The 14,280-nt window shown below is 39.8% G+C and overlaps 1 protein-coding gene across 8 annotated transcripts in view; it reads left to right on the plus strand.

Annotated features, from left to right (window-relative positions):
• The window catches only part of ptprt (protein tyrosine phosphatase receptor type T), a 334,457-nt gene that overhangs the window by 263,551 nt on the left and 56,626 nt on the right, over positions 1-14,280 (plus strand). For all 8 annotated transcript variants that reach the window (XM_084348993.1, XM_084348986.1, XM_084348987.1 and 5 more), the window contains 2 exons: positions 8,587-8,679; positions 10,275-10,384. In XM_084348993.1, the coding sequence (XP_084205119.1) occupies positions 8,587-8,679; positions 10,275-10,384 (203 nt within the window). The remainder of the gene's footprint in view (positions 1-8,586; positions 8,680-10,274; positions 10,385-14,280) is intronic.

The raw sequence follows: 14,280 nt of genomic DNA on the forward strand, positions 1-14,280 counted from the left end.
GTTTTCCTCTAAAAATCAATTTCCCAGACACTGATGTATGTTAAAAGGTTACGCAACGCCGTTCTCTGTCAGTTCACAAAGCAAGCGTCAGCCTTTTGTGCCCAGCCAAGGACAGCCACTCGCTGCTGGTGGAGCAGAAGTCATGTTTTTTCCATGGATCAGAAGCTTTTTGTGGTTAATAAGGTGCACGCATTCGCACGAAGACAATGATACAAACACAGACGCACGCATACAAAGGCGTCGCATGAACCTAGAGGAAAAGTCGGTGTGAAACTGAAACCCTCTCTTTCCCTTGCCCATTCCTGTTTGGCTTTTTCGAGTAAAACTATAAACCGTTTGAATTAGGCAAATTAGAACAAGAACCACCAACTCTCTCGATATGTTGCTGTTTTATAGACAACTTGCAGAGTTTTCTACATCAGTCACGCACCAACAAAATAAAATAAAAACATATGCTTGCTTTTAGTCTTGATGAATACTATCCCAATGTAGCTGCATTTACGAGGCTTGTCAGTACAGCGAACTCCACCTAGTGTTTCTCGTTAACAGGAAATGCAACCAAGGATCTACACTTAGAGCTAGGTCCCTCCAGCTACAACAGCTACGGCTCCTTTTAAAGGTTCCAGTGGTCGGAGAAAGCCTGTTTCCTTCACGTCTGGTGTTCACACTGCACGCACTGGGTGTTGACTCTTACTGCAAACATATTTCTAATTTAAAAAAAACACCCAATCAAGTTATGTTTAAAATGAAAAGAGTTAGATGATTCAGAGAAGACCACTCGGCCAATCAGCAATTAAAGGCTCTCTTATTTTATGTGCAGATAACTGTAGACCTATTTGTTCTTCCCGGGGGAAACTCAGAAAAGTGAAAGGCTGTATTTACAGAAAGAGTAGTGGAGGAAGGCTCAGCAGTCCAATATGCATACAAATAAAAAGATTGAATGCCTGCCAGCAGAGCTTGGTGATGTGACATTTTACTTGTCTTCATCTCTTTTGGTGGCTATTTAAAGATGCACTGCACTTGAAACATTTCAATAACAACTGTGCTACTACAAAGTGGAAGTGGAAGACGGTCCAGAGTCACCTCCTGTGTAGAGAGCTCATAATTTCTATCCATAGCCCATAGCTTGTATTGGAAGTAGTTTTTCCGCAGCATGACTGAGGGGCAATTATTTCCCCCAGTGTAGTTCAGCTTAGCATTAGGCCGCATGTAGGGTGATTAAAGCTAATGGTAGTCATTTTGTTTGGCCATAATGTGGCAGTGCTGGGTAATTGAAGGTGAGAGCAGCGTTGAGTGATAGTAATTTTTAACCTTTAGTGCTCAGGGAAGATTGAGCCTCTGTGCTCTTTTGTGACCACGTCTTGACTGCCTGCCTCCAAAGCCTATATTCAAATCTGGTGTCCATCCTGCCCCTCTTCGTGGGTGTCCTCTTTCATTATACATAGCTATAGATAAATATACATACTGCCTGAAACTCTCCTTTGTATCCAGTCAGGTCATAAACATGTAATGTGAAAGTCTTATGACGCATTTGTGGAAATGTTAATATGATGCGTCGCTTGTGAAACAAATGTGAAGTTCTAAGTTGTTTGCAGAAATGTTCACTAACTTGCGCTTGAACTGGTCAAATACTAAACTTTTTCTTGTTTGCTGTTCTTGTCATTGACAGCTCTAATGAGTGGTGGAACAGGCACTAAGTACTGATAAGCAAACAAATGTGTAAGAATATTTATATGAGTAATTAAGGAAGCAGAAATACAGCTTGTTAGTGTAAGCACAAAAAAAACAGAATCAGGTGTACGCAGAGCTTTATAAATCTGCCGAACAGAACAGGTATATATATATTTCTGTTCGTCTTCTGTCTGCACAGATTTGTATGCATCTGGCCCCTGCTGTACAGAACAGCAAACCTGAAAGCTGGATGATTATAAGAAATAATTACTGTTGTGTTCTATTTGTCCCATCACAGCAGCATAACAGACATTTCTTTATATGAAAATATTGCGTATGATGACTTTAAGCCTTCACATTTTCTGTTAATTATCTTCATGCTGCAGTCACACATACCAACATACTGAACAGCAGGAGGCAAACACTTCTTCCCTGCCCAGCGAGGATATGAAGTTAATCCTCCGTTCTTAGAAACCTCCCCTATTTCTCTCTGCTATCTGTCCGTAAGTCTCTCTGTCCACCAGTTTCTTTCTCTCTCTGGTCCTAACTTGCGAGATAAGACTCGATTTGTGTTAGAAAAGAAACTGTGAAGCAGATTTGTCTGTCTGCTATGCAGCTGCTTGGTGGCTCCACAGATCACTGTGCAGGTAACTTCCACACCTACACACACTTGCATATCTTTGTTCGACTGCCATTCCGAAGGAAGTGGCCTCGTGCGCACATCGCACATGCACGCAGACAGCCCTGCATGTACGCAGACACACACTCTGGGCTGGACTTTGTGAGTCAGTATTTTTGTTCCTCGAGTCAGGAGAAGGGAAGTGAAATGAGGTATAATGCTGGGATACTGTCTAGACCAGTTGATCTCTGTGACCTGCAGTCCAGATATATATTCTGCTGCCTCACTGTCTCTTCCTCCACTGATCACTCCTGCTGCTCTTTTTTTCTCTGGCTTACTTTTATCTCCGCTATCTTTTGTGTCTTGGTTTTGTCTTCTTTGGCTTCTCAATATAAATTCAGTTTTCAAGTCATGTAAGTTGAATGAACAAGAAGAATGGTTCCTCTTTCTTTTCTTTTTTTCACAAACTCAGTTTATGTTTCTGCCTTGTTCTTTCTTTTTGTATTTTTATTCTTTCTCACTCAATCTTGTCATACTGTACTTTTCTCAGCATGTTGTCACTCCCAACATATCAAAAACGGTAGCTTGTCAGTGGCCAAACTTTGACTCTCTACCCATCAATGTAGCGTTAGTTATGTGCTTTTGGCTCCGTAGTTGAGTTAGCTATAATACATAGATAACATTCAGTTAGACTTTCAAAATAAAGCTCAATGAAAAGCTTGATATCATCAGGTTACCATTGTTGTTTTAGTGTTCTGCAATTTACTTTAAATTTCAGCAAAGTGATAGAATGATGAATACATCGGACAAACATGTAGGAAGCCCTCGATGTTTTAAATCAAGATGTCCTGCGGCCCCTGATGGGCTCAGGATCTTTCTATTTTCCTTTTTAATTCCCATTGTTCCATCTACCTATTTCTATCTACGTTTCCTTCAATCTCCGGCTCCCCTCCTCCTCTGGACTGTGGCTCAGCTGCACTTTTATTTTCCATCTTTTATGCTAGCAGCTCACTGTTCCACTACCGGCTGTAATGTATTTCAAATATCAGAGCGATTTTTCATCCATACCGAAGAGAATTCCACCAGCCAGGCTCTGCAGCAATAAAATGAAGCTGAGCCTGACCTTGTGCTTCAGAGAAAGACAGGGCAAGAGAGAGAGAGCTGAACTTATATACCTTACACCTTTCTACTATTAAAAAAAAAAAAAAAAAAAAACACTTCCCACTAAGATTTCCATCTTGGAGCAGCATGAGTGTTTACAGCGCTTAACCTTCAATGGTGAAAGGTTTGCAGCGAATGTTATTTGCATTTTAAGGCACCGTGTAAATTTAGACTTTGCTGGTGCAACAGATCGTTTCCTTCTGTTGGCTGCACATTTGTTGGAGAAGTAAAGTGCACCTGTGGGAGTGATGTATGTGTACTATTGTAGTGTACCCAGATGGTAAAGGAGGCAGGTGTATGGTGGTTACATTTGACATGAATATTTTTTATTAATTAGTGTTAAGTCTTTTGCATTGTTGTGTAACTAAATGCAGTTTATTTGATTGTTACTGTTGTTTATCCAAGTATTTAGATGATAATGGATGTGTTTTAATAGTGCTCAATGTTTAGCACAATTTCAGTTTCAGTTTTTGTTTCACTTTTGGGGATCTAATGTCTGCAGGTGTGTGTTTTGGCTGAATACTGCAGTGAATAAGAGCAGGATCTGTGGAAGACGTCTTCCTCTGTAAGGGCAGACATCAAGTTGTTACTGTAATGAAGTTATTTCTTTAGTGTGATTGGATTTACCAGTAATTGCTAGTTGCGGGTCTCAAGGATCCCAGTGAATTGTATTGAATTATGGAATGGCTACAGAAAATCCTCATTTCTAATTGGCGGGCAGCTGTCAATTAAAATCTTGATCTATAATTATGTCTTGAACTAAGTTCTCATCAATTGCGTAACTATGTTATTTTTGTATATCTAGACATGATTTATTTATTTTTTTATTTTATAAGAAAAGAAACAATATACATGGGCAAACTGAAACAGCTTTCCAATGCAAATATCATAGTGTTTGTAGCAGATGCTGATTTGCAACACCCATCACTAGAAAGGCTTTTATGGGAATAAGAATTGGAACAATTAGATAAAAAGGCAGTAAAAGCAGTCAAACAGGATGCAATAAAGTTTGTGAATGGCATGTTAATGGTTCTGCAATCAGGTTAGCAATAATACAAATGCAACATGAGGTTAGACTTTCAAAGTAATTTCACATATTAGGACTTTTGGACTATAATTAACATTGTGAAATGGTCACGTTGTGGTTGGGTCACTTACATTACTTAGGTTACGTAATTTACGTACATTCACTTAATCGTGTTACATAACTTATAACAAATTAATCTTCACACTTGGTCAGACATGGGACGCAAATCCCCGTCTCCTGGGGGAAACTCCTGTGTGTGAGCCGTCTGACCACCCTAACCATCTGCTGACTCGATGAACGAGTACACAGTAATCTGTATCTGTATGGATACTTGGAATGGGCGGGGCATAAACTGGACTTGGGGCCACTACTAGGAAAATTGTTAATTTAAGCCTTCAATTGCTATGGGTTGATCAGAAGTTGCTTTGTGTATTATTTATAGGTAAACAGTTTATAAAGCATCATCAGAATGGATCACGATTAAGGATAATGACACATTTTACTTGGATGATACTCGTACTCGTAGAAGTACAATATCTGTGCTGGATACTTGTTTCAGCCAATGCTCAACGTTACCAACTCAGACTTTTTGCTCTTTACACTACTGCACGAGAGGGAAAATTAATAGTGCAAAGTGAAGTGAAGGCTACATAGCTTCATAAGAACATTTTACCTGGAACTTTGCAGGATTTTGTTACCTGATATAGAATATAGAAACACAGGTGGGCAGACAGGCACGCTGGTTGTGTGGAAGTGTGAAGAGTTAACACAGTGATACTCTGAGTCGAAGTCATCCATAACAGAGTCTTAATAAAGTCACACGGGGGGAGGAGGGAACTTTATATAGCACACTGCCAAGCATGAAGGACTGCATTAACATACACACTCACTGACAGTGTAAACGGCCTTCATACACACACACACACACACACATACACACACCAAAAACTCCCAACACACTCTTTTCTCTCTCGATCAATGCCTCTCTCTTACACTGTCAAACACACACACTAGCTGCACACACTCGGTGCTTTCCATATGTCTCTGTGTTGTGCACACACACGCGCACACACACACACACACACACACACACACACACATACAAGCACACACGCACACACACACCCTTGTGACTGTGGGGTCAATAAATCTCTCCATTAGCATTGAGATGTCTTCATCATAGTCAGTGTTGTGGAGCTGCCGCTATGACTCCATTTCATGCCTGGCTTAATGCATATTTGACCTTGGTGGGACTTAACACACGCACACACACGCACACACACACGCACGCACACACCTATACTGAAAAACCCCACATGCTGAAAGGTAGGCATACAAATGCACCCACTCATATTAGTGCAGGAATGCACTCGCACACACATTCATGTATATATGAAGTTAGTCATTTGCATTCAAACACACACCAAACGCACACCTGTGACCTTGGAGACAGCTGCAAGGAGCCCTGGGAATTTTTCAGAGTTTCAGAGACAAAGGACTTATGCATGTGTGTATGTGTGTGTGCATGTGTGCGACCCCTGCAGTCTATGGCTTTTCATTTTGTGTGATTATGTTTGTTGATGTATGATTCTTGTAAAGATTGTTCAGGCATATCATGTTTTATCTGTCTGTATATATAAGTGTGGGTGGCATGATGCCTTCACAGTGCCACAACCAGTAAATAAGCCAACTAAACTAAGATACAGTACAAACACATCATTCATTAATTATAATTAAAGGAGAAAGCAGAAAAAAGAATGTACTGAGAAGAGAGAAAGCAATTAAAAGTGGGAACAGAGGAAAGAAAAGGGATGTAAAAAGAAAAGAGGTCAGGAAAGGCGAGCAAAGGCACAATGTCTCCCGCTGGTATTCATATATTTGAAAATGTCAGTGAGTTTGAAAAATGCTTTTGGGAGGTCAGGGAACAACAGGCAAGTTTACAGACAAGTAGTTTCAGCTCAGTTCAACTGTAAAGCAGCCGGTGCCCCTTTTTAGAGAAACAACACCAACCGAGCCAAGTTATGGAAACAACACAACTCAGCCCGTTTTACTTAATATTCTGTTCATATAGACCAAATTTGCATCGGCAAATATGTTGGGAATTATTAATTATGCCGACCAGAAACTGTATTGTAAATGTTTACTGTTAACATTTACATTGTTTCCCTACAATATTGGCTCTTGGCAACTAGATCAATAATGTTTTTAGGGTTTTGTGTAAGTAATTCTTGGTTAAGATTGGGTAAAGATCGTTAATATAATGGTTAAAGTCAATGTAGACATGCAGCCAGTCTTTACTCAGTACAACACATCCATCCTGATCTCCACCTCATGACCTCTGTGCAGTATAAGGAGGGTCCCACTTCCTGGATTGAATCCAGGTAGCAGTTTTACTTCTTCTTCTTCTTCTAAAATGTGTTTTACAATCCTGGTTAGTGATAGGAGACAGGGGAGCCAAGGAGAAGATGAAAAGGGTTGAGAATGATTTACGTGATAAGATGAAGTTCTTAACTGAACTGTTTTGGAGACACAGTGTGAAGGAGGAAAGTAACCCGGTTCTGTTTCAGTGAGCAGATAGTTTGTGTTTGTCCTGATCTCTCTTCATCTCTCCTTCCCCCCTAAACTCTCTCCTCCTGTCTTTCTTTCACCTTTCCCCCTCATCTGTCTCCCGTCCACCTCTCTAAACTGTCCTCCTTTCTCCCCAGCCATCTTTTTTCTTCTTTCTTGTCTCCCTGTATCCTCTCTTGACTCCTCCTCATCTTCCTCCTTACTGTCACTGTCTTCTTTTAGCCTCCATTTGTTCCCATCTGTTCTCTCTCTTGTCTCCCCTTTCATCCACTCCCCTCCTTTCATCGCACATCTTCTCATTTGGTCTTTTACTCTTTCATCAGTTCCTCCTCTCACACAACAGGAGTTGTCAGCTATTTTTAATCACAAAGCGTAACACCAATTAGATCTCCTTGCCTGTTTTTTCATCCCGTCTTCCTTTCTCTTGACCACACACACATTCAAACACACACACACACACACACACACACACACCCACCCAACTAGGAGCTGCAGAGTGACCCATGTGGCCGGCTCATTCTTCATTCGTTTAGGGAAGCCGGTGTTTAGATTGGCTTATGGAGAAGCCACTTTAGGCCACTAATGAATCCACAGCCATCATTAACATGCAAATAGCTCCATTAAGAAAACATAGTCATGCAGTTTTATATTACAAGCCCTTTTCCTTCTGAGACTCACATATACACACTCTCACTTCAGAGTGCACAGGCCTGGCTGCTTGTCAGAAGCAATTTTACCACAGCACCAAACATAATGGCATTTTATTTATTAACACCACAATGAGAAGATTGAAAGCTTTTAGATTTCACAACTGTCAAATAATATCAGCTCAAAGAGACGTCTTCCAACACTTCCCAACATTCTTTTGATGCTCTTTTTCTTAATTTATCTCCTTCTTTCCTTTTACCTTTTGCCTTGATTTACCCATATTTCCTTTTCTCTCAGTCAGTATGTGTACAATTACTGAGAAGATAAGTAATACAAATAGGTCTAAATAAACCCTCAAATAGGTAATCATACAGGGACCTTCCTCTTCGTTCTTTCTTGCGCTGAATGGATGCAGCACCTGTGTATTGCCATCACCCAGTTTTGCAAGCTTCCTTCACAAAAACCCTGCAGAACTTGACTTTAAAAGACTTTCCTTATTTCATGCTCCTCTGGCACAGTTCTTGACATGTGACATTCCTTCATCAGTCCCTGAGTCCCCAGAAACCTCCATCTATCCCTCCATCTGCCCTGACTAATAGAGCCCATACACTCATCCAATCAGTCTGTCCCATTCCTTAATTGGAGGAGAGATATTCTAATTAACTGTCCTAATGCCGTGCCCACCAATCAGAGCTCAGAGCATTAAGTGACTCGTTTAGCTCACCACTTGTCATCAGCGGCCCAATCTTCTGTCACCTGGAGTGTGTCGATACAGTGCACGTTATGTAGTGAGTGTGCGTGTGAGGGTGAATTTGGGGATGGCATAGAGTAGTGGTATGTTGTCATGGTAACATTTTCTTTTTTCTGTCTCTCTCTCTCCCTCCATTTACAGACAGTAGCCAGCCATCGCTCGCCCAGCCCTCTCTGACCCTGCAGAGTTTTCCCTATGGAGGCTGTGAGTCTGTGGAGCTCTCCTACCAGAGCGGTACGTGCACACAACTTAGGAAGTTAGCCACTTTGTGAAACAATGAGTCAGACTGTTATTTGGTTCTTTAACCGGTTAGCCAGTTAGATAGCTATCTGGTTTGTCAGTTTGCTACTTAGTCAGTCAGTTAGGTATATGGTTAGCTAATTAATAAGTTTGCCAGTAGATAGGCAGCAAGGTAGTTGGTTAGATTTTTCGTCAGTTTGCTAGCTAATATGTGATATGGTGGTTAGTTAATTATGTAGCCAGTGGGTTAGATCGCTAGTTTGTCAGTTAGTTATTCAGTTGGTTTATTAGTTGGCCAATTAGTTGATTGTCTAGTTAGCCAACCTGCAAGTCATTAGTTAATTAGTTAGTTTAATACCTAGCCATTGGAATACTCATTTAGTGGGTTATTTAGTTACTTTGATAATTGGTCAGTCAATTAGTCAGTCATGCAGGAAGTTAGTAAGTCAGTCAGTTAGTCCCTAAATCAGTCAGACATGTGGTTAGCTCATTAACTAATTAGTTAGTTGTAGTAGTTAGTAATTAGCTAGGTGGTTAGTCGGTCAGTTATTTATATGGTCAGTCAATTATTTTGTTAGAAAGCTTATTCATTGACAGTTAGCTAGCTATTTTGTGAGATGGAGGTTAATTTGGTAGCCAGTTGCTCACTCACTGTTAGTCAGTTAATGTGCCAATCATTTAGTCACTATGTTTTAGTTTTTATACCTCGGTCAGTTAGTTCTTCAGTTACATTGTAAGTTGGCCAGTAAATGAGTCTGTCATGTAGGAAGTTAGATAGTTAGTCAGTCTGGTCGTCAGTTAGCCTTGCAGCTAGTTAGTTTGACCTCACACTGAAGACATCAAACATGGAACTGAAGTTGTTTTCTCATTTTGTTTAGAAAAGTGTCAGTTGAAAGCATCTCACCTTACCAAAACTGACAGGCTGGACGAGAGAATGTATCAAGTGTTTGGCTCTTGCTGCACAACTGTGTTTCAAGTGTTTGAGCTATTTTCATGACATTAATTAAAAAGAAAGCAGCCTGGTGGGACTTGCTAGTTGCACCAGAGTGTTGAAGTTTGTATTTTAGGCTGCAGAAGTCAAAAGTTCTCTCAGTTTGTTTCTGATTTCCCAAACTGTAATTCAATGTTTCAATGTAATAACATCAGGGTTCACAGCACAGCTTGATTACACTAAAGGTGTGGTGCCTCAAACTGTTATTTATTGCACAGCACAGAATCTGTGAACTAGTTTGATAATGAAATAATCAAACACACGAAGACGGTTAGTAATGAAGAGACACAGCAATTAACTTACAAAGTCAGTTATTTTACTACTTCAGCCAAAGTACTGTGTTGTCAGACGCTTCCAACAAATGAGTCATTAAGTCATTTATTCATTTCTAAAGGTACTTTGCAATATTAGTTAGCCTGTTTATTATTGAGCAGAGCTTCACTATTCACTACATGAAGACTGATTAGAATAATTTTAACCATCCTTCCTTCCATCCATCCACCCACTCTCCCTCCCACATACTTACTGCATCTACCCTCTTGTTTACATATTCATGTCTTTCTGTCTGTTTCTCTGTAAAATGTCTCTGTACCTGCAGGTCAGTTCCAGGCAGGACAGTTTCAGCCAGCTATTCGAGTTGCCGACCTCCTTCAACACATCACCCAGATGAAATGTGGACAGGGCTATGGTTTCAAGGAGGAATATGAGGTAAATAGACACACACACAAAACACACACATAAAGAGGCTTACAATGAGAACAACAGTAAAAGAGGCACCGATCTTTAGATTGACAACATTACAAGCAGACATTAGTAAGAAGGTCAAAGGTCTGCAGCTACAGCAAGTATATTATAGGTATAATAAAATGTTTGTTTGACCCCACAATGTATAAATATACGTGCAGAGTCAGAGAGAGATGTGTGTTTTTACAAGTAAGTACATGTGTATTGCAAAGCCCGAAGCTGGACTGGCATCACGTGTTGTTAGGTGCAAAATGGGATCTTCTTCAGCTGCCCCCATGACCCTGAACAGAAGTTTGCAGATTCACTGCAAAGTTATGAAAAATCAAAAGCAGTTTTGACTAGAAATGTATTTTAATTTCACCACAATAAAAAACATCATTACAGCAAACAGAGCAAATCTGAATCTGCCCTTGACTGAAGAGACGAGATGCTCATTTGCATTAAAGTGGCATTTGTGTGATACATATTTAAGAATGAAAACCTGGATGAATTTAGCTTTTTATGCAGAGTAATGTTTGAGTGTCCTCGTGGAGCACATGCTATTAGATTTCTGTTTAAGATTCATTTTTACTATTTAAAATAAATAAATAATGTTTGCCTGCTGTCTCCAGCAGTACAGCGTGGTAATTAGATTCCTTTATTTTGCAAGTGTGGCATCCATATTTCCTTAACTTTTCTCTTGTCCTAGTCCCAGTTGTGCAATGTACTGTATGTGTGTGTGTGTGTGTGTGTGTGTGTATTTGTGGTATGTATATGTGTGTGAATGAGAGAATTTGTATGATTGGATTTGGTTTAATGAGGAAAGATGGCTCTTATCAATTATTAACACTTTACCTCATTAATATCGATGGTTACAAAACAAACAGGCTGACACTAAAACAAACTAAAACTTTCTGTCCTTTACTTTCTGTTCTGTTCTTACTTTGTTTTGTTTGTGTCTTGGTTTCTTTTTTTCTGTCACTGATACCATCACCAGTTTGTGCTTGTCATTTTGCTTCTTCCTGTTCCTCCTTCTGTTCCCTGACTACTCTTTGCTCTTCCTTTGCTCTGCTTAAATCCTTCTCCAATCGTATTTTGTTACTCTCCGTCTTTTCCTGTTTCTATTTATCTCCTGTGCATCTCATTCCATGTATCTGCTTTTTTTCATGTTTTCTTCCTGTATTTTTGCCTTTGTCTGGCACCCCCTCCTTTCTCTTTTCACCTAAGCCCTTGATTTCTTTACTTCATCTTTCTCTCTCTTGGTTGGCTGACTGTTTGTTTAGAGCACCGTTTATCACAGAGAGACGTTTTTACAATCATTCTTTGTCACGGGCGCTCTACCATGGGATCATTTTCCTACCAAATCCTCATTTCTCGCTTTCTTTCATTTATCCCTGCACCAAACCCTCCTTCCTTCCTGTCTTCACTTTATTCTTCCTTCATTTGCTTTGTCTCGGCTGCTTAAAATGAATCTTTTAAAAGACACGGGGAAGAGTCAGCTTCTTTCTATTTCAAGAATGAATATTTTCTATTACCAACTCTGCATGCGTGTTGAAAATTGTCCCTTCGTGATGCCGTATGTTATATTTTCATTTACTTCCTGTCATTTTGGTTTATGCCCACTGATACGTTTCAGGGGAGAGCAAATGTGATTTATTCTCCAGGGGTATGCATGTGTGTGAGAGAGAGAAAGAGAAAGGAGCTTTATTAGTAGCACTGGTAGCTGTCAGCTGTCACTATCAGCTAATGGAGAAAGGCGTGCACTGGACGTCATAACAGACACATAATACAATGTATATATTCTCATGCTCTATCTTAAAAGTGTGTTTGTGTACCTGTCTATATATAGAAGCTTGTTTTTTTTCCCAGTCACGTTAGCATACGATGCTTCTATGATGTATTGTTTACAAAGTTGTGTCAATCAGCATTTTGTATGTGAGTGAGTGAGCATGTGTGTGTCTACCACCCCATCCCATATGGTGTCTTCTTGTCCGTGTGTGGTGTGACCTCCAGTGTTGAAGCCCATTAACCCCACTTACACTGACAGCAGCCACGCTGTCACCATGCCGCACCCCACTGGGATTACACCTTTTGCTTTAAAGGGAGTGTTCTGTTTGAAGAGCGGTCAGTCGGTCTGGTTAACACTCTTTCCTATCCACATCCTTACATTTGATGTATGGTGACCTAAATGAGAACTGAAGGAAATAATACATCCAGATCATGTTAATTATTTCACATGAACTGTATGACTGTGACACTTATCATGCACTATTGGCCTATCACAGATATGTCAGTATCGGTGTATATGCCTTTGCCACAAGTGTTTGATAACCACATTTGATGGATCATTGCAAAAAGAAAAAAAATCTATCTGTGTGGCTCCACATGAGATAATCCAATTTAAGCATTTGTTTGACCTCTGAGAGTTTAAGTACACTCAGGTTAGAGTATAATGGCAGAAAGTGTCCATTGGTTCATCCTTCTACTTAGTCATTCTTACCTTGAGTTTTTATGCCTCCACTTGGGCCAATAGCCGTTGCCAGAGGCATGTTTTCGGAGGCATGTTTTCGGGTTGTCCGTCTGTCCGTCCGTCCAATTCTTGTGAATGTGATATCTGAAGAACACCTTGTGGGAATTTCTTCAAATCTGGAAGAAATGTCCACTTGGACTCAAGGATGAACTGACTAGATTTGAGTGGTCAAAGGTCAAGGTCACTATGACCTCACAAAACACATTTTGGACATTAACTATGACAAAAAAATGTCTCTCAGGATAAAATGATGAGGTGAAGATATTCAAAAGTTCAAAGGTCATCTTTGCTACAACTTATGAACAGCAATTTGACTGGTGCACAGAGGCCTGTTACCATGATGCAGCAATCATACTTAAAACTTATTTTTCTTTAAGAACATCACACAGCATCAAACATTAGAGTTTAACACAATTATAAATAAAGGTTTGAAGGTTTGAACAACATAAGTTTTTTTGTTTTACTGGGAAAAAAAACATCTGACTCAATATATCGGCTGATATACACACATTAATTGCAGTGATCCTTCAAATGTGGATATCAAACACTTGACAAAAATGTTTAACAGAGGCTTTTATTTAACTTTCATTATCAGTGCACTGAAACAGTAAACTTCTCTGGAAATGCAATAATTACGAATGTCCCTAAGAATCCTTTTCTACAATATATCCTCTTTAAAACAAGTTTTCATATCCCAGTTATTTGGACAACATATACGCCGATACCAGTGTATCTGGGATAAGCCAATATCGGCTGCATATACATCAGTCAGGCTCTAAAAGAGTCTCATTAGAGAGTGCAATCGAAATAATATACCTTCAAAAGTTTCCTCAACTGATATTGTGTGAAACTTGTTCTAAAAAAGATTTATTTTAATGATATGAACTATTTTTACAGAAAGAAAAACTGAGGTACCCACTCACTACAACAGTGTGTGTGTGTGTGTGTGTGTGTGTGTGTGTGTGTGTGTGTGTGTGTGTGTGTGTGTGTGTGTGTTTTTGTTTCTCATCCTCTGTCCACCCACCCCACTGTATGTTTTTATATAAAATATTTTATAATCTCAAAAAGCAACAGATATCATTTGAGAGGAGTTTGATTAAGAGTGTCTTATTTTTGCAGGTTGAAAAAAGGGCAACCAGCCCACACCTTATGTAAATGTGCACACACACACGCGCGCTCTCACACACACACACTTCCATATATGCATAACCCTCCTACAGACGCCTCCTACCTAAAATATCGAAGAAAAAAAAAAAAACAATGTTCGGCCCAGTTTTTGTAAATGAATGTATGCGATGGAGAAAATACACACATACCGTAAATACACACACAAATACATGGACACACACAC

This window comes from Pagrus pagrus (assembly GCF_965226575.1).
Source record: "Pagrus pagrus genome assembly, chromosome: 3".
Taxonomy (NCBI): Eukaryota; Metazoa; Chordata; class Actinopteri; order Spariformes; family Sparidae; genus Pagrus; species Pagrus pagrus.